Source organism: Typopeltis vanoorti, chromosome 16 (assembly GCF_054136105.1).
Source record: "Typopeltis vanoorti isolate ZY-2024b chromosome 16, IOZ_Tvanoo_1.0, whole genome shotgun sequence".
Classification (NCBI taxonomy): Eukaryota; Metazoa; Arthropoda; class Arachnida; order Uropygi; family Thelyphonidae; genus Typopeltis; species Typopeltis vanoorti.
The window spans coordinates 86,526,908-86,549,193 of NC_143564.1; the positions used below are offsets into that span (position 1 = coordinate 86,526,908).

Below are 22,286 nucleotides of genomic sequence, written 5' to 3' on the forward strand. Positions count from 1 at the left end.
ACTTCTTTAAGTGCATTTACCCAAACTAATTATTAAGAGAAAATATGACTTGAAATATCAGCCTGCATTCCAAAAAATATTGGTCCCAGCACCTCTGCCTTTATCATGGACACACACAAAAAACCTGCAAACATAGCATCTGATTTAGATGTTTGTATTGTTTGGTCACTTCATTATAAGTGTGAATGGTTTAAATGCTATTAAAATGAAAAATGTTATGGATCCATCAGTATTTTATAGCCAAATATTATCATTATTATCATTACATGACACCTCCAGGGAGTCCAAAGACTCATTGAGAGAGGGCACCTACTCTACAGCTCTGTCTCCATCACTCAATCCACTAACTACAAAAACTGCAACTACCATCATCATCTACACCAATGCCATCTACTCCCCACCACCACTAATATTTTCACAGACAATCACAAACATCCATGTCAGGATTCAAATCTGCAGCCTTTTGGCTGGAGAGTGGATAAGTTAACCACTCAGCCAACCAGACCATCGAAAGAAACTTAAGTTTCAAAATTTACCACAGAACTTATAATATATAGCTATTAGAGTTGCCTTGACATGCACTACTTAAAAGACATAAACTCTGCCCCAGGAATCCATATGGTCACCTTTTATTTCAAAATTTACCACAGAACTTATAATATATAGCTATTAGAGTTGCCTTGACATGCACTACTTAAAAGACATAAACTCTGCCCCAGGAATCCATATGGTCACCTTTTATTACTGCTTAAATTAGCTTTTACTTGCTTGACACTGTTTCAAACTGTTAGTTCTCATCAGAGATCACGCAGAACCCTAAAGAAAGCAAAAACCCTGGCAATCCTTTTGACTCTATACTTAGTAGATAGATTAAATTGCATTTTAAAGTTACTCTGCTCTTCTTCTAACACCTTTTATTCATTTATAGGGAGTAGGCTAGGCTGTTTTAGCCCCATCTAACTTTTGGAGACTGAGTGAGCATCTCCATCTCTACTGGTAGCTATTCAGAAATAGCTGGCCCAAGACTTTCACTAACTTTAAGCAGCATCCAGTGAAGAGAGATGGCAAACAAATGCCGCCATCTCATGTCGGAAGTAATGTGGGTTCTAAGGTTGATTTTCTTAAGTTTACTGGACACAAAACTCAAGTTTCTGGGATTAAAAAAAAACCACTTGCCCATGCCAGAGATCAACTAACTCGAGAACTGGTCAAAGGAAGGCTTATCAAACGTTCCTTAGTTTGGTGATTAAATTCAAACTTGGGTTCTTTCTTCAGTAGCTTGTATAGTATTAACCAATAATGGCATTAGAGGTTGATTTAAAAAACTTTATTTTAGAGAAAATATATCATTATTTACTAAATTATATGTACATATTTTTTTATGTTGTGCTAGTTTTCTTGAAAATATCTAATAAAATGTTCCACTTATCTTAAAGATATCTGAAAAGCACAATGAGGAAGATGTAGGTAAAGGAGGCTGCATTCGACTAAAAACACCAAACAAGCAAGCTAGAATACAAATGCTTGCTGTTCCACTTCCAGAAAAAGTTACAAAACTTCTAGAAGAAAATAGTAGTTTATTAAAAGAACAAGATCAAGCTGTGTATGGTATACACAGTGGTGAGAGTGCCTCCACATTAACATCAGAGACTATCAGATCTATTAAAGATCTAAGGACAAAATTGAAAACACTTTTCTCAGAAGCTGGACCAAAATGGTGTGGTGCAGAAGATCAGATTTGGTCTTTCGGTCCTAGGCGATGTGGACCAAATATTTTATTAAACAGAATTCCTGGTTATAAAAGGCCTTCTGTATGGCTCAATTGCCATAGCAATGAAATACCAGATTCTTCCCTTTATAATTATGATAGCAGCTTCATTAGTGGATTTCAGTTGGCCACTTTAGCTGGACCTTTATGTGAAGAACCTATGATGGGTGTTTGCTTCATTGTTGAAGACTGGCATATAAATGATACTTCTGGTCAATCAAATGTGCAAGATAGTGCTTTCAATAAAACTGCTGATAGTACTCATTCAACAAATATGAATTTGTGCCAGAAGGAAAATGAACTAGAATTATCTGATACATGTAGTGTTTCATCTAGTGGTTATAGTAGTAGTACTCCTTATGGACCATTTACAGGCCAAATTATGTCAACAGCGAAAGAAGCATGTAGAAGATGTTTTCAAGCGCAGCCTCAGAGACTGATGGCAGCCATGTACAATTGTAATATACAAGTCACCACAGATATGTTAGGTAAGTTTGACTGCTTTTTATTCATAGAATTCAATTTATATTTGTTTATTAAAAATGGGCAAAATTTGTGCTTTGTCTATTTTATCACCTATCAAGAAAATGCATGTTGTTGGTATGCATATATCTAAAAACAACATAGATTTTTACTTTCAGAGTGTTTGTTCTTTCAGAGTTCAATATTCTTTATACACATTACTACAGTTACACTGATTGGTGGATTTAATAATTTTTTTTTAGTTATTTCAAACTTTATTGAAAGAAAAAGTAAAAATTGTAGCCAAGATGTATGAAATCCACAATTAGATTTGATCACCTTGGTTACTGATCATATAGCATGTAAGATTTTTGACCCACTTTGTTGTTTTTTTGAATGTTGATAATTTCTCATAGTAACTTCTATATAAAAGAACCTTTATATAGGAATATTTATTTATTAATGGCTTCATTTAGGAACATGTACCCAATAATGGCTATTTTTAAATCATGTAAATTATTCATCATGTATCGAAAGATGTATCTGATGTTTGCAAGAGTTATTTAAGAAATATCCTAAATCCTAATTTCTCAAATATTCCACACATAATATTAGGATTAATATGTGTTTAACCCTTATGTACAGGGCTCCAGAAATACCATTTAAATCTACTGGTCACAGAAGTATTTTATTCACCTATATGAATTGTGGTAAAATGTGTGCATGTATATGTATATTTACAACTGTTTCAATTTCAGCAATAAAGAGGAACATCTGAATGTCTTTAATACAATTTTAAATAGCCAAATTCAAATTATGCACAGAAATTTGTAAGATCTGGCATACCTTTCTTTAATTTTACATGTTTTTTAATACCAGTATGTTTTATTCTGTCATCTATCAGAGTACAGTGCAGCTAATTTTTGGAGAGGAATTATGTAAACAAATGCCTCTTCCAGTTTTTGATCTATGCATCTCTTGTAATGGATGAGTTCCCACCCTCAATTTCAGATATCTAATATTATGCGTCTTGTTTTAATGATATCTGCAGTAATCAACAAGTTCTTTACACTTCATGTCATTTTGATACTGTTAAATGAACTTGCCTTTTATTTCCTTATAGGGAGTAGGCAAGGCCTTTAAACCATATCTAGCATTTGGAGACTGAGTGGGCAGTTCAGTCTCCACTGGTAACCAATCAGAGATAGCTGGCTGATGTCTATCACTAATTATAGGCAGCCACCGATGAAGAGATCGGCAAACAAGTGCTGCCATCTCTTGGTACCTAATCCTAACAGGATATGTTACTGTCTGAAATAATGTGGGTTCTGTGGTCAATTTTCTTGAGTTTACAGGATGAGAAACCTGAGTTTTCAGGAAGGAAAAATCCGCTTGCCTGAGATCAAGTTGATCTCTGGTTAGTTGATCTCTGTTTAGTTAGTTTGGTTAGTTGAGTTAGTTGATCTCTAGCACAGGAAAAATCCTGTGCCAGAGATCAACTAACTCGGGAACCAGTCTAAGAAAGGCTTAGAAAAGTTTTTCCAGTCAGCAACTAGACTCAAATTTTAAGTCTTATCTTCATGTGGCCTAATGCAGAGGATGCAAGCATCACTTCCACTGAGCCTCACAGGCCTTAGAAAATAAGGTAATACATTTTAAATGCATTTGGAACGAGACTGAGGATTTACTTGCCAATTATCTCTGATAACTCACCCATGGTGAATCAGTTTCTGGAGCCCTGCTTATACATAAGTTAATTTCCTTGGCAATGATATGTAATTACAGAAGTAAAATATCTGAGAATGTGATTTTATCATGAACTATTTGGGGATGAATTCTGAACTAGAAAACGTAATATATTGGATAATTAATGTGATATTCCTGTATGCACCGTCTTTATTCGAAAATGTATATACATACCATATTGGAAGCTTGTCTTCAACATTATTAAACAATGGGGTGGAAGATTAAATTCCTAAAGATTAATTCTTAAAATAACATATGAATGTGCGTATTCTCCAGCACTCCCACTATTATTGTTCTGAAATTGTTTTTATATGTTAATTCAAGCAAATTTTTAAGGACTCTTGTAGGGCTCTCCTGCATGTTGGAGATAAATAAAAATTAAGGAATTGAAACATAAAAAATGGTTTCTGTTTTGTTAAATAATATTTTATTTTCTCAGAATATACCCTCCATTTATTAATTCATCTTTCTTGGCCTAAATTTGTAATGTATCCAATCTTTCGATATCCAAGGCTTGTTTCAGGTATTATTTTACTCCTAAACATTGTTACATCTGTGTAAATCTATATAAATATCTCCATAAACTGTGGTGAGTAGCAAATGGAATACACTGCCATTAGATGTTGAGTGTGTAAATAAGCTCTGCCTTGGTGAGTCCTCTGACTCATAACCAGGGGCGGCTCGTGCATAGGCACTGCAGAACTGTAGCCCTCCCAATTTTTCTCGATATACAGTGATACGTCGGCTAACGAAGATAATTCATTCTGAAATCACATTCGTTAGCCGAAACGTGATTTCCCATAGGCTTCTATCGAAAATAGTTTAATTCGTTCTGGATGCTGCCTACTATTTAAAGATAAGTTTTATAAAATAGTAAAAAGCACACTATAAAAGGGCAAAAGCTCACCAAAGGCTGAGATGGACAGCTACCCAATTCGATGAAGGAAAATGGAAAGTAGAATGAAAAATTGATGATCTTTACACTATTATATGCACTTTATTAAATTGAAAATATGTACACAATGTTTTTACTATTCTTCTTCCAAATTTTCAAAGTTTATTCAAGGTAAGTCTCCTCTTTTTCAGTAGCTAGCCTCTGTCTCTTTGCTAAAGGAGAAGTCAAAAAATCTGTCCAAAGTTGATTGGACTTCTCTTTTTTTCAGAATGTTTTTAAAGTGATTCAGACACTTGTCTTCAACCAAGGCACAAAGTGTGTTCATTTCAGCTTTGTTGGGATGCCACTTTGTAGCCAAAGACTGAAACTCTTCCCAGTAGTGCAGCATTTTTTAATGTTACCTGTTGCATTCTTCCCTCTTTATTGCTGTCCTCCTCCTCTGATGAGCACTCTTTATCTTCCTTGTCTCTTTCCTGATTCAGTTGCTTTTTCAACTCTTCAAGATCTTCTGTTGTCGGATCTTTTGAGTGTTCTTCAACTAATTCTTCTACATCTTCTTCCAAATGTAATGCTTTGCCCAAGGAGACTATCTTATCTACAATGTCAACATTTTCAGCAGCAAGAGCCCCAGCAGCATCCATCTTGAACACTGGAAACAGCACTTCTTATCTTGCAGCAATCTGGCCATAACTTTTTCCAGGCAGCATTAAGTGTCCTAACTGACACACTTCGTCCCATGCCATGGCAATGACTTGAATAGCATGAAGGATATGATAATGATCCTTCCAGAATTTCCTCAGAGTCAGACTGGTAAATGAAGTTGCATCAAAACATCTTTGGAACATGTATTTTGCATACAATTTCTTAAAGTTTGATATGACCTGTTGGTCCATGGGTTGCAAGATAGATGTGGTGTTTGCAGGAAGAAATTTTATCTTGATGAAGTTAAATTCTACCTCCAAATCTTCTTCCAAGCCAGGTGGATGCCCTGGAGCATTGTCCAGAAGAAGCACAGCCTTTTCAGGCAAGTTTTTCTTTTCTTAGGTACTTTTTCACCGTGGGCCCAAACATCTCCACAATCCACTCTGTGAATATGCTTCTTGTTACCCATGCCTTGGTGTTTGACTTCCAATAAACACTAAGCATGGGCTTGCAACATTCTCCTTCTTGAAAATTCTTGGTGTCTCAGAGTGGTAGACCAACATTGGTTTAATTTTGAGATCACCATTTGCATTAGCACAAAATAAAAGAGTTATTCTATCTTTCATGGGTTTGTACCCTGGCATACACTTCTCTTCTTTTATGATGAAAGTTCTTTTGGGAATTTGCTTTCAGAACAACCCAGTTTCGTCATAATTAAACACTTGTTCTGGCTTGTATCCATGAATGATGGTCCACTCCTGAAATTCTCTAACAAACTTCTTAGCCTCCTCTTTATTTGCACTGGCTCCTTCTCCATGTCTAATTACACTGTGGATCCCTGACCTTCTCTTGAACTTCTCAAACCATCCTCTGCCTCTGCTGTACTGTGTCCTGCCACATTTTCTTCAAATTTTATAAATCATTCTGGCTTTGCTGCAGATCATCTCTTGAGTCATAGTGTCACCAGCCATTTGATGCTCATTTATCCAGATCATCAGAAGCTTTTTGATATCTTCATTCACAGAACTTCTTTGGGATTGAGAGGCCAAGGTTTTGACATCAGCTGCAACTGAAGCTGCCTTAATCTTCCCCTCTTCCTTCAAAATTGTAGCTATTGATGGTGATGCTATGCCATGCTTGACTGCTAAATCCACAATTCTGATTCCTCTTTCATATGCTGAAATTATTTCTTTCTTTTGCTCAATTGTGAGCAACATTCTGCTTCCCTTGGGTTTGTCTCTCACTTTTTTTGGACCCATTGTCAAGATTTTTTTCTGAAAAATATAAAAGAAATATGACATATAGCATATTATTTATTTAATTAGATAAGAATAGAATTTACTAATTATAAATTAATCCCCCATGGTAGAATTTAGCCAAGTAAAGAATAAATGCTATCACACTTACTTCTCGCATTCATAGCCACACAGTGCGTGCACCGTACTGACACTGGTATGAGGCATCTCACTTCTCGCTGTCTCGAACATAAACAATCCAGTCGGGTTGGTGGGTCTCTCCTATTTGATGTTGTCAGCTCATTTCTTTGTTACACACATATACAGATGGAAAAGATAAGCTCCTGGAATGGCCCGGCCGTTCGTGTTTGCTGCTTTATGTTAGCGTGCACATCCACTAATACGTTCGTTAGCCGAGTCCGAAAAATAGCGAAAAAAATCTTCGTTAGCAGGGTCACTCGTTAGCCAAGATATCACTGTATAAATATATTTATTAATTTATTTATATTTGCTTGTGGTATTTAATTTTATCATCAACAATCCTATACAATTCTCTTATTTTGTATAAAAAATAATAAAAATCCATCTTGTATCACTTAGGAGGGTGAAAGACACTAGCAGCACTGAGATGCAAGCTATTAGTATATGCGGCACTGTTCGTAGTGCTTATCGTGTTTACTTCGTCTCTTTAAATATTTGGACGTTACAATTAAAGACATAACATTTGTTATAGTTTTTATTTTAGAACATTATTGGGGTTATGATAATGGATTTTATTTTTAAGTAATTTTGAATTATACTAAACTGTATAATTTTATCGATAATAAACAATATTTTTTTTGAAACAAAACAAGAAGAATATATTTTAATTTTAAGTAATTTTGAATTAAACCAAACTTATCGATAATAAACAATATTTTTTCATGTTTAATTTTTACCATAATTTTGATATTTTATCCAAACACGTATACACTGTACTTATAGTGTGTTTGTATATTTCAAAAGTTGCAGTACCCCTACGATTTCAAGCCACGAGCCACCACTGCTCATAACAATAATATGTACTGTTCTGACATCTTACCTGGTGGTGTGTGCGTCCTGTTTGAATGAGAACAGTTAGTCAGTGATCTTATTCTCATTGTTCATTATTTTTTTCTTGAATATATAAACTACAGTGCTAGTAAATCTTATCTCTGTTTTATTTCTCATAAAAAAAAATAATAAAAAATAAAAAAATTTTTTCACCCATTTTGAGCTCTGATAATACTCTCTTATTCTGTAGATTATTTTTATATTAATACTGCTCATCAGAGGTTACAAAACATACAACACAACAGCAACTTGTTTGGGTAAATAGTTGGGGTGAAAAAGGAATCTGTTAGGAAGAACATTGATAGACAGATTCTAGTTTTGAGAGAAACTTGTGCCATAGTATCATAAATTATCTACATGTAAACACAAGAAACATTTATTAAATATACTGCCAGTTAGTTAGTTATGGCAGTATATTTAATAAATAATGTTTCTTGTGTTTACGTGTAGATAATTTATTGATAGATGGAATGAAGGAAAGAAAATGAGATATTGGTTTAGTAAGTTTGGAGTTGAGCTGAATATGGATGTTAACAAGCAACTACTCATGTTCTTACATGATTAGAGGAGAGCAGGTATCCAGTTTGGTGGTAGCAGCACCTATACAACTACTTTAAAAAAAAAAAAAAAAATAGATAATGCAGAAACAAAGTAACTGAGAAAGCGATTAAAGAGAGGGAGGGTTCATCTGTTAAGAAAATATAGTTTATAAATTTAAGGGAGTTTAGAATGCACTGCCCCAAATTTAAGAACAGTAATCTAAGATTGGACTGATTTAGGATTTATAACTTATTAGGAGTTCTACATAAGAGAAGGATAGTTTTAAGCAAAAAAAAAAAAAAAGTACGAGGTTTTTCTGGAGGCTTGGAAAGATATAGATATGATTATGATAGGATAGACTAGATGTGAAGGTCAGTCCACGAGAGAAAAATTGATCTTTGCTCAAGATTAGAACATTATCAAAAGCACTTTGAGATAAATTAATCCTCCGACTATTTTTAATGTATCTAATCTTTTGATATCCAGGGCTTGTTTCAGATATTATTTTATTCCTGAACATCGTTACATCCATGCAAATCTATATAAATATCCCCATAAACTGTGGTGAGTAGCAAATGGAATACACTGCCATTAGATGTTGAGTGTGTAAATAAGCTCTGCCTTGGTGAGTCCTTTGACTCATAACAATATATGTACCGTTTTGACATCTTACCGGGTAGTGTGTGCATCCTGTTTGAATGAGAACAGTTAGTCAGTGATCTTATTCTCATTATTCATTATTTTTTTCACCCATTCTGAGCTCTGATACTTGGTTCCGAATCCTGTCATGGGCATGGATGTTTGTGAAAATACTTTGAAAATACTAGTGGTGGTGTCGGGCAGTAGATGGCATTGGTGTAGATGTGGTTCGTTGTAGTTGGTGGATTGAGTGATGGAGACGGAGACTTGTGGAGTGGGTACCCTCCCTCGATGAGTCCTTGGACTCCCTGGAGGCATCATATAATGATAATAACTACATATTAGCACAACACCATCTACTGCCTACCAGCAACAGTATTTTGTACCTGTAAATTGTGTGTTCTCATGGCCAATTTGCTTGTATGCAAGATGAAAAACTCGAGTTTCAAGGACAAAAAAAACTCTGCTACCTCTGTATAAGATCGGCTAATTCACCTTCAATTGAAAAAGCCCATATAAAGATTCCTCTCATCACAACCAGAATTGAACTCAGTTTTTTCCTAGTCGAAGTGCACATGATTCCTTCATTCTTCCAATTATACTATGGAGGCACTTTATAACATTGAAATTCGCTAGGTTATCTTCATCCTCTTGAATGATTGAGAATGGCAGCATTTGAGATGTTAGTAATGGAAGATCTTCAAGCTTGAATCCTTGAGTACTACTACAAGGTTTCTAGAATGAGTAAAAGGAATCAAGTGTAGCATGTCATTAGCAAAATATATATTTTGCTAATGACATGCTACACTTGATTCCTTTGAATACTATAGATATAATGTAACGATTAAATTTTCACAATACTATAGATAGGATTTGAGATTAATGAGAGTAGATTATCAATGTTTAGGAGGAAAAGCATGAGCAAGGATCCAACTTTGTTCTCATAGCTGGAGTCCATCTTTGAGAGGAAATCATCACAGTGAACAATCAGAAAAGAAGCTGGCAATCCAATGACACTGGGCAACTCCTTGCAAACTTCAGGCGCAAACTTTGTTTGCACACACTTGGATAAAGGATTAAACTAAATTTATTATAGGTGAAGTATTTGAATCTTTCTTCATTCTCCAATTTGCCCCAAGTGTTGAATATGGAGTGAAAGCATAATTAAATTTTATAAACAAATGTTTTGAACAAAAAAAAAAAAAAAACATTAAAAATCGATAAAAATTTGTGATGAGCATTCCCCCCCCCCCCCACAACATTCGTTTATAAAATTCAATGCAATGTGCTTCAACAAAATCCTGCTTTGGCGTATCCCTACTAAACATCATTAATATTTGTATTAGGGCTCAGATTTTGGTGAAATGGATCTGAAGTGCTTTTTTGCAATTTTTTTGTGTGATTTTTGTTGGAGATTTTTTTTTGACAGTGACACATTTATTTTTTATGATTGTTCAATAGAACTCCTTATTCAGTTACCCAAATGTTGAACCACCCAATACTGTTCTTGTTCTGTTTAGAGAATATATTGATTAATCAATAATCTGTCTTCCAATACATTTCTCTACCTCATACAAATTTTTCAGTTTGACTACATGCAACTTCTGCAGATGCTTCCATAACTGTTGTTTAAGAAAAGTGGCATTGTTATCACCCTGCTTTCTTCTTTGCTAAACATATAGCAGCTAGCTTCATTTACTTTATCCTAATTGTTCTTCATTCATCCCCTCTGCTGCCCTTCTTCATATGTATTTATTAAAATTTAAAATCAAATGCTAGTTTATATCAGTCACTTTTATATCATTCATTGTACTATTTCAAAATTAAGGAAACTTAAGTATTTGCAGTCTTTGTTGAAATAAATAAAATATGAATTTATATGTAAAGACATGTCCTTCTGGAATCCAAAATATTTTGTGTGCTCTATTATATAATCATTAATTGATGTGTGTGAAACAATAAAGAAATTGTTTTAATTACTTTCCACCCCAAGTTAATATCTGCAGTTGGTTAAGTCCTGCAAATTTCAGTTTCATTGATTTCTCTTGGTAGGAGAGGAATAGGTATTATTAAAACATTTGTTAAATATGCACAAAAATTTAATCACATGACCATTTAAGTTATTACTGGTGGATCATTTTTCTATACATGCAAAAGTAGTAATTGACAAACATACATCTCACCGTAATTGATTTTAATTAACTGCTATATACAATTTACAACTGTACACAACATTTAATGCCCACCTTCACTTTCATCAGTTACACTGGTAAGTTAAAAACCATTTGTTAGTATCACTTACTAACTCTCTACATTCATTCAGGTATAATTACATCAAGTCCAGCCACTAAAACTAGGGAAAAAGAAAAAAATTATATGAAGAACAATAGCACATTCATTACTTGTCAAATGTTACATGTATTTGTTAGATGTTTTGATATGAAAACTATTAATTTGAAATATACATAAAGCCTTTATTTAACAAATTTGCAAATTGCAGATTATACGACTTCACCTCATTTTAGTACAAAAAAGTTTATTGGAGAAATCTTCCGATTTGTCATGGTTCTTAAACACATTATAGATTTTATTTTTTTCAAATAGCATTTTAATACTTTTGTGAAAAGTATTGAGTTCACAGAACATTAATAAAATGAAATATTACATTACAGAATTTTAATTCTCACAAACCACCTTTCTGTCATCTTCATGCACTATATACAGGTTAAAAAACCATTTGTAAAAATGTTTATCCGGGATAGATTACCAATATGGCACATGGACAAACCGCAAGTTTCTGTTATTAACTCCAGCTGCTTTCTTCTCACCCTATATATGTTACCTTATTTACATTCTTTTTACTTTACAAATTACTTACATGAGCATATTATGCACATTTTATGACAATGTTTCTTTTGACATAGATGAATCTTTCATTAATTCTTTGTGATATAAGTTATGTGATAGAAATACTGATAAAAAATGTATCTATAACTTTGTTAAACATTGACATCAGCATTTCCTTTTGTAAATCAGTAAATATAAAACTACCCAGCTCATGATGCAAATTTACAGGTTTCAGCAAATGAAGTAGTATTCATTTGAATAGAGGTTTGGAAAGACACAGTAAAAGTACAAAAGGGGGAAAAGAAAACATTCTGCTAGCTGATAAACCTAATACTAATTCATTTTTATATAATTATTTTTTTATATTCTGATCACTTCTCTCAGGTGTCATCTTAATACACTAACAGCAATCCAGACTGTTTTAAGAGTTCTCTCACTTTCTTCCTTAAAAACATAAAAGTGCATAACATTACAAAATAAATAAAAATTCACAATTTGTACCTCCTCATCGAATGTGTTAAGATTCACCTATCTGTCAAAAATAGCAGTTCATCACTGTTGATCACCATGGAAGCTTAGCCTTTTTCAATCAAATTAAATTACTAATATATTCAATATCAGCACATTGAATTAATATAGAAACATAATGTAAATCAGGGTTGTTGTCATAGTCTTAATGTACATTTAAATTTAGTAGATGACCTTTCTGACAAGTTTTTTTTTGTTCCATTTTTCAAATAAATTTCACGGTATCCATTAAATTATTGTTGGACATTTATATAAATAATATAATAATTTTAATTTATAATTAATGTAAACAGTCAGTGCATGACTTTGCTGTTAACTTAGAAGAAATTACAAGCGAATGGAAGATACAAGCAATAATAGTGAATAATATGATGAACAAATGTATAGAAAGAGGATTGGAATTTGTGATGTTTGAGGAGTAGGAGACAAAAAAGTATGAGATAGCTCTTGCATGCCAGAGAGTGTTAAGTCAGGGAAATGAGAGTTCATAAATATCAGCAGGTAAGGCCAGAATCTCCAGGAAGAACATGATGTGAATTGCTGTTGAGAGAGAGAATTACACAAGGGGCATCCTCCAAAATACATAAAATACTGCTTGGGTGAGGTAGGAACAGGAATGTAGAAATTGAATAACCTCAGACTAATAATCAATTTAATAAAAATTGATTATTAGTTTAATAAAATTCAGAGGTAAAAAAGTTGCTCTGTTTATTTTTGAGTGGTTTAAGGAAATAGGCGGGCAGAAGTTAAATTGGCCAGCACAGAGCCCTGAACCCAGTACATTTGTGGAAGATTAGACTAATTGCCATTTTGATGGAGGAATAGGCCAAATGACCACTATCCATATATCAAAATTTGGTAGAAAGTCTGCTTAGAAGAATCACATCTGTCATCATTTCCATAGGTGAGATTAACAGCATTGTGCTTTGTAAAAATAAAGAACATGCTGATGCTCAGATCCATATAATTTTCGTAGCATTGTTTGTTCAAACATAAAGTATAGAATACTAGCTAGCAACTTGACATTTCTCTGGACAAAATTTACACAGTTTTTTGAGTTTCCCCCTTTTTCAATTAAATTGCATTATTTAGAAATAATTCTTGTCAATTAACTCTCCCAGCGCTCTTTATTTATACGTTTTTTAGTATAAAATTTTATAAGGAGCATGTACAAAAAAATAAATCTGAAGTACCTTTCTAGAATAAGATTTTGAAAACGATAAAGGTATTACTTTAAATGCCTTGAAGTTTTTTTTTTATCTTTATAAGAAAAAATAAAACTGTCCATTAGAGCAAAATGATTCTTGTTATATAGGCCAAAAACCACAAAGGATTTGTGGGAGATTGTTAGTGTCCATTGAGGTCAGAATTTTGGATCAAAAAGTTTCTTCATAGTCCAATAGAGAAAGCTATGCAAAATTCAGTGCAGGGGATAAATTAGTCAAACAGTCAAATCTGGGTGGCAGATTCTGTTCTAGTACAAATAAACAAGTCGGAAAAGTCATTAGGGTCAAAATAATTACTTGGTGATCAAAATATTTTCGGACATCTTTCTGAAAAAAGTTTAGTCCCATCTTACATTTTTGCCCTTGACAACTGAGCATGAATTACCTACATGTAATTATTTGCGTTCTCAGTTGGGCAATTTTCTGAATGCTGTGGTATACTCTTTCCCCTTCATTGTACATAAAACTCGTAGAAAGCAGAACACATTGGTCCTATAACAGGTGATGAACAACTGTCACTTTATAGAGGCATACGTTATCTAATTATTTTTGCAAATTCAAAATTTAACCTTCCTGAAACTGTTATTGGTGATTTACTTAGTTTGTGTATTTACATAGTTAGGAATACATCAGTACTGTTCTTTCAGTAATGTAAATATGCTGTTTAACTGTGGACTAAATTGTAATTAATACATAATTAAATATTGAGCGGGCACTTTATATTCATATTTTCCTCATTTTGTTCCGCGTTATTTTTTTTTTTCCCGCAACACCCATAAATAAGATCTACATCTTCCGATGTAGATTTTATTGTTATCTTTCCAGCCATGTAAATAGAAACTGCGTACTTCGAGCATTTGGCATGGACAACGCCTCCAACTTACCGACCCTATTATAGTAGCCTTTGCATATATTTTTTTCTTTCTCTGTGGTTTTTTTAACGTTCATTTCGTGCAGCTAAGTTTATCAGCCACTCTGCCGTACTGTCCGAAACAGGTACTGTAGATCACTGAAGCTCCGGGGCACAGTAACCGCTGTAAGTCCGAATCTGTTCCAAGGGATAGGACGTGCCAGTAATGACCGACGGTTCTGTGTGGTGCTGAGGACACTGATAGCCATGAGGACACTGGCACAGCGTGTTGGTATTCACTTCCTCCACTGAGGGCCTCTTCTTGACTGTAAATAGGCGACAGGGCTCCTTCCGTTGGCATCGCAACCTCTAAAAGGAGGGAAAGAACTCGTTAGCGTGTTTAAATGTTTCCGGCCTTTGTCTTGTGCGCAACTTAAATAATATGAAATAAAATAAAATAGCATACCTTGTCACGAAGTTGAAGGCGATTTGACAACTACCAACTACCGGGTTTGGGGTTAAGAGCAGCTAACAGAGCATTTTAATAGAACTAGTGATTGAGATATTACGTGTGTGTACGAACGGTAGGACATAGCTCCACCCAATTTTAAAACGGAGAGAGAATATGATATTCAAAAATTCCTGTTGATCGAAAACCGAATTTTTAGATAGTTATATTTCATGAAAGTTGTTTAACTAGATGTTTCAAACAAATGCACTGAATTTATCAAGCTTAAAACTGGTTAATACATGAATCGAATACATTCATAAAATACGAAATTGCCATTAAAATGGGTTGCCGTAAAGAAATTTTTACCATATGTGCTATTATATGTAATTTTTCCTGATCAAGGGCTCTACGACGTATTTGACATTTGTGACTACCATTATCAGATTTACTTTCATATCACTGAGAACCAGTTCAATACTAAAGAACACAAAATTACCATCTTGGGACATATTAACCTGATTGGTGACAGGAGTAAAATATATCCAATGTTGCAGGCACTGGTAGGAAAATCGTAGGCGACATCATAACCCCCCCCCTCAAAAAAAAAAAAAATTAACATTGATTTATAAATAAAAATGTACAGACTGCATGGGCATATGATTATAAAGTTTTATTTTTAAAATTTCTTGACAATTTTGTTTTCATAACTCGAATAGTTGCATATCATGATTACCACATTTTGAAATTGTAATAAAAAAAAAATCAGTTTTAAGCGATTTTTAACATTAACTTTTTTCAATTCAGTTTTTTTTTTTTTTAAGAAATTACTCCGATTTTGTAATACAACTCATTTAAGAATGATCCAGCAGTTTTCACATCAAGAGCATTTACGTCGAGTAAGTCTTTCAAGTGCAAAGGATTAAATAACGCTGCAGAATAAGATTTGCAACCGTTTCTTATTCTTATGCCATTTCCTAATGATTTCTTAAAGCATTACTAAATTTAAATTTAGTGAGTCATACGGAATTATCTCTTTAGAGCTTAAAATTCAGACTACTTACACTTTGAGGAGAGCAGGCAAATGAATATCTATATCCAATTCCTTCTTCTGTTTGAAACGCTTGATGTTTGAATATATAAGCAACGCTGTTAAGTGGACAAACACAGTTGACAATTTGTTGTGTTGTATTGTCTGGATGACTTATATAGGTCCACGTAACATCACGGAAATAGCGACAAGTGGGGAGTTTGTTCAAAGGCTCGCATACCTGTCAAAAGAAAATCAAGTAAACAATAGTACGCTATAATTTAATACAATATAATTGTATTAAAGAATTCGCTAAAATAACCTGTAGTATAGTTATTTGAAATGATAGATTTTGTCGGATAAGTAATTTATTTTTACCTAAGATCCTTGATTGCAAGAATTTAGCCAAAGAAACATTTTTCATATTACTTTAGGGATTTATTTATGTACTTAAAAGAAATTCTATTTTTTACATAAATACAACGATCAATATACATGCAAATATGTAACTGACAATATAAGATAATCTCAAATTCAGACGATAAGAGTAATTAATAATAAGGAGAAAAGATTACTGTTGCTTCAAGAGTTAAATTGGATGTTTCATTTTAGTGAGAAATGGAAATTAAAATTTAATGTCTCAAAATATAAGGAGGTATATTGCAAATGGAGTTATTTCGTCGGTTTGTAGGGGACTTGCTGTTAACAGCGATGATTACCATATGATTCCACCTCATTGAGAATATTGGATACAAGCTCAAGATAGGACAGAACGGAGCACTTTGTGGAGGCCTTCGTTTAGCAGTGGACAGTAAACTGCTGAGGATAACACAAAATTGGAGCTCTGCCTAAGAATACTGATTGAAAGTGCAAAAGGCAACAACCAGATTAATTTAATAGCTGCTATTATTAATTGCTTTTTTTAGAGAGTTGTTTGTTGACATGTATCAGTTCTCAGATAAGTAGTGACATATTAAATGTCACTAACAACAGTCTGCTTAAGTATTGTCTACTAGAAGCATCCATGCATGCATGCTCACAGTCCATCTAGTAACTATTACCCCACAGAACAGCGTCAGTTTAATGAATAGTTTAGGAAGACCGGGGTGTTTATTGCCACACTTCATTTGGTCTGCTTAGTCACCGAATCGTAACCTGGTTGAGCATCTGTGAGATGAGCTGTTCGCGACAGAGATCCGGTGTACTCTATTTTGTGATATTAATTTCTGTAAGAGATGCTCCTACAGAAATTGATTTCGATTCGTAGTTCTGTAAATTTCATTCATCTTGGGCTTCCTTTTCAAAAAATTTCTTTGGAATTTTTTTGAAAACCTTTGCACTTATTTTGAACATTGCGATACCCACGATTATAATATAAACAATATAGCTTAGGTATTTACCTTGAATTGCCGGGACTTGTCTACTATGGTGTGACCATCATAAGAATCGAGAGTCATTGAGCAAATGTGTTTTCCTGGACAACGGCACTGTCGTTCAATCCACGGAGTTGAATAAGTATCCACTCGATTGCATACTGCCCATGGGGAACACTGTGGGAGATCGTCTTCAGATACCTGTTATGTAAATATTGAAAAATTTATAATGTATGGAAATGCATCGCTAGTATTATATGCTCTATAATACCTTACTTTAAATACTATTTACGATATTTGGGAATGCAGATACTGTATGTATCATACAGACTAATTACTGCTACTTTCAACTATCAAAATTTTGGCAGTATTAGCTTTAGCGAACAAAAATTTCATTAATGCGTTTCACTAAACGATTGTATGACCGGTTAAAAATGCATTGTTTGATTGATCGTGTATGTGCGTGTAGGTTTCCTCCGTGGCATAGACAACTGAAGATGACTTATCCTTCAAATACGGTGGCGACGTTGCCGTTCCACAAAACTGGAAAACCCGTCGGAGAACACATGCAATTAACAGAGAACCAGAGACGTAGTGAGGCTATGGCCAATGTGGCCCCGGCCATAGGCGCTAATTTTACATAGGCATGCAAAAATTTAGATTTTTAAAGTTTTTTTTTTTAGAATGGCGCAATTTTCTTTCCTGGCCATAGGCGCCAAAATTCCTCACGACGTCTCTGCAGAGAACCTTTGTTTCATAGTCTTAATTTTTATGTGAATCCCACCCCCAAGAAAGGTTGTAATCCTATCGTACATTAGAAATTAGGCTGATGATGAGATAAACTAGACGCCTTTTCTAGTGGCCTAACAAAACGTATTAAAGTCACTTCAGCCGCCATTAAGCAAGATGATCTTCCACCGGACATTGAAATTCATTACTAACCTAAATGGCATTCGGACATTCATACCCACAATGTGGGAATCGCATCTACGGCTTGTTAGTTGGCGACGGAAGTGCTATCCATTATGCCGGCATTACTTAGGCTGTAATTCCAGTTATTTCCCCCCTCCAATAGGAATGCTGTTGGAATACTACATTCAAGAGGATTAAAAATAAAACAATTCGCCTAATGTGGTCTTCTATTTTTAACGTTTCAGCAATAGATAGGTGGTCCTTGTAAAAATGCCAGTGACTCATTTATTTATTTATTTATTTTAGATTTCAATTTCTCAGACCGATCAATTAAGTCACAATCACACGTTCTTAGTTTATGTTGCAAGATATTTCTTTTTAGAAATAAAATTTAAGCAATTTGAAAGTGATAAACTGTAGCATATCAACCCTGCCAAAAAAAAAAAAAAAAAAAAAAAAAGAAAGAATAGCAATGATCTTATAAAATAAAATACCGAATGTATTTAAGATTGAGTTATTGATTTTACTGAAGAATTATTGAAAATAGTAAAGTGATAATACTAGTGCGATGAACAAACTTTTAATTACTGTTCCATAAAATATCAAAATTACTTTGTTTTATAATGTAGCGTATTACTCTATTTATGAAGTTTAAATAACATGGCAAAATTTGGATCTGCAGATTTTAACTTCTGAGCCATTAATTAAAAACATTCAAAATTATGTTAATCTGTTTAATTATATTTAAATCGTTCTTCATTAGAATGTAACTAATTGTAAGTATTAATTTTATTGATAAATAATACATATATTTATGTATTATTTAAGCAAAAGCAAGCAAAGGTTGGTAGAACCTCTGCTACCAATGGTTCAGCAAAAAGTTAAGCAAGTTTGAGCGCGGTTAGTAGTTGGAAGGGATCAATCGTTCGATGCTGTTGGCACACTCTCCCTCGATGAGTCTTTAGACTCCCTGGAGGTGTCACATGATGATAATAAGATATCCTTCCCCTCTAAAAAAAAAAAAATAATAAACGAAATAACTGCAGGTGTGGAACTTCTGTTGTTATTATTGAATGGAAATTCCAATGCGATCTGCTGTATCTATATATGTATATCGTGCATCTATATATATTAGGGAATAAAGAAATAAATGTTCCGATTTAAAAAATACATTTTATAGAGTATTTAAACCTGGTTTATTTATTTTAGTTTAGAAAGCATTTTCATTTGGAGAGGAGATAATTTTTCCAAAAAAATTTAAAAAAAAAGTCGGCAGTGTCTGTCTGCCTGGAATATTTCCATAAATAGTGCATTAAAATTTTCGTTAATAGTTCAGTATAAACTCAACACAATTGTATCAGTAAGTGTCTTCGGTTGCATTTTATAACACGCGAATTTTTGAAATAAAAAATGATTGAGTGAAATTGCTTTGGTGTTGAGCTTCCCTTATATCAACAGCAGCAAGTTCGAGTATTCCAGAGTACCAATAATAGTTATAACAGTAATCGATAAGTTATATCGATATTAAATGTCGGCGTTTCTTTCAAAAGATTGATATTTCTGTTGCTTTACACGTGCTTGCATTTCGGCTTGCTCACATTTATACCCAATAAGTTTGTCGTTTGTATAGACTGAACAGGAAAGTAGCAATAAAAACATGTTGAAGCTTATAGTACAAGGCATCACGTCGCCTCATTTTAGTTGCTTCATAATACAGTAAGTTTTATCATTTATGAAGTTGTTTGCTTCTTCTCCTTAGTTTGCTCAACACCACCTTTGATTTAGCTGTGCATTTATTTCGGAATTTATTTTCTTTCAGAATTAACATGCTATACTGAGGGTGCGAATTTCAATTCCTTTTAGTGACGTTTTTAATAAATAGCTTAAAAAATTCTAGAAGAAACGCTTGTATGTGGCTTGTATTTTATTCTCCATGCTCGTGTAGATTTCCTGTGTTGTGACGTAATCCGTTTTAATCCACGTGCAATGAACGGTACTGTCAGAAGATTACATTCTCACATTAATCTTTCTGTTGAACCCTTTATGTCCTCCGTCCCTGTTTCCTCTTTCCTCTGGGACCGTTCAACAAACGAGGAACTAGGGCGAGGGGAAGTTTTGGACGTACAATTCATGTACGAAAATTAATTACGAAGTTTATTGTGATGAAAGGAAGGAAAGGAAATAAAACATTCTGCCAGAAAGATATATTCTTTGAGATGACGTTGCCCGTGGCAACTAAGTATCAGACTTTGTAACTGACCACCAATGATCTGTCACAAGGGATTACATGTTACCATTGACAGGAAAAAGAATCAAGAGCGTAAGGAAGTTACCTAGGTAGACAGCTTGGTAACATTGCCTATTGCTTTCGGCAGCCAATCTTAAATCCTGCTGACCGTATAGATGTTTTTCCGAGTTGCATCAAACTGCTATAGATATGTAACAACTGCTTGTTATGTATCTCGAACTAAAAGAAGTAATATGAACAATAACAAAAAAGAGATAAATGCGTAAATTCACATTTTTTTCATCTTTTGTTCTGATTTCGGTATAAAAGTGTATTTAATAATACCTTGCAATAACTGTCCATCGGAAATTACAGAATGTTCAAGAAGAAAACGTACTTGTTCACTTGCTTAACTTTATGGACGCCGTATTCTTATACAGAATGAAACCTGGATACTAATTATTACTTCACAAAACGATGTTAAATTTTACCTTTCACCATTTTTGTCTGTTTTATTTCAGTCACTTGAAGTAAAACCTTAATAACATTGATAATCATCCTTAAACCATTGAATAGTTGTTCGTTTCCAGTTATTCTCAAAACAGCTGTTATGATTATTTTTCTTTCAAGATTAGACTTTCCGAACATCATTTGATATTCTAGAAAACTTAAGAAACTAAGTGTAAAATTCTATTTTCTTTTGTGTAAAGATAGTAAGTAAAACAGCTCTTCCTTCCCTTGATGGCAGACCACCTGGAAGTATTTTTTGTTGTTGTTCTAATTAGTTCTCTGAATGAAACTAAGGCGTTTGTGTGTATACCCAGACAACTTAGCACTTAGTAGTCAAATCATCTTTCCATTGTTTCGTTTAAAAATGTTTATTTATTGGCCTTAATACGCAAGTTCTCATTTACCATAATGTGAAAACATCAAGATGTCCCCGAGATTCCGAGGGAGGAATTTCCTTGCATTATTTGAAATATTTATTAATATAAGGATAAAAATCTATATTCTGCCAATAATCATAATATTTGAGCTATGCAAAGCGTGTACAGCTTTTGGCAGAGGCTATCTCCAAGGAACCGTTTTTTCGCCGTTTTTTTTAAGGGACGCAGTATTAGCCAATTTCGCTTGCTCCATTATTATGGTTTCCAAAATTTAGAAAAAGTAATGGTAATTTCACTTTAAGTAGTTGGACGATGCCTTATCCACTCCAAAAAAAAATAGCACCTACGTAATGAATCGGATGGCTGATCCTTGGTATTAGTGACCCGAGTTCGAATCCTGAAAATTAACTGGTCTCTTACAGATGGTAAGGTTTTTGTTTTCTAAAACGTTTTCTTTCTCCACCGACAGAGACACGCAGTTTAGAGACATCATAGCCTTAGTTGCTTTTGTCGTTAAACAAACTGACCACTCCAGAGAAGCGTTCTCTTCTGTTTATTGGTATGCAAAACACACGTGTTTTTTTTTTTTCTTTCCCGCGTTAAATTGGTGCAAAGTAAGTATCCTTATAGCTGCTATATATTTGCACGTTCGAGTGTGTGGAAGAGTTCGCTCCACCATTACTTTGCTTATTTCTATTGTTTCGGCTATTGATTTGTTTATTCCTAAGTCATATTTTTCACCCATTTACGCTTTCTTAAAGTTTAACGCTATTGGGCCAATTGATTTACACAAAACCGGCGTTACTCTTGGTTCGACAACTTACTCTCACCGTTGTTAGTGGTAATATTGGCATCACGCATGCCAGTATTATTACCACAGATTTATTTTCACGATAATTACCTTCCCGCTCTTGATGGAGTAACGATGTAATTGACAAC

General features: G+C 33.9%; 2 protein-coding genes across 2 annotated transcripts in view; one reads left to right on the top strand and one right to left on the bottom strand.

Annotated features, from left to right (window-relative positions):
• Positions 1-22,286, top strand: part of LOC150098172 (elongation factor-like GTPase 1) — a 451,514-nt gene that overhangs the window by 318,979 nt on the left and 110,249 nt on the right. Inside the window, exon 21 of the mRNA XM_090406579.1 lies at positions 1,437-2,256. Within this exon, the coding sequence (XP_090262705.1) occupies positions 1,437-2,256 (820 nt within the window). The remainder of the gene's footprint in view (positions 1-1,436; positions 2,257-22,286) is intronic.
• The window catches only part of aos (protein argos), a 78,639-nt gene continuing 70,979 nt past the window's right edge, over positions 14,627-22,286 (bottom strand). The window contains exons 4-6 of the mRNA XM_090406600.1: positions 17,349-17,522; positions 15,983-16,189; positions 14,627-14,839 (exon numbers count right to left, since the gene is read on the bottom strand). Coding sequence (XP_090262726.1) covers positions 14,627-14,839; positions 15,983-16,189; positions 17,349-17,522 — 594 coding nt within the window. The remainder of the gene's footprint in view (positions 14,840-15,982; positions 16,190-17,348; positions 17,523-22,286) is intronic.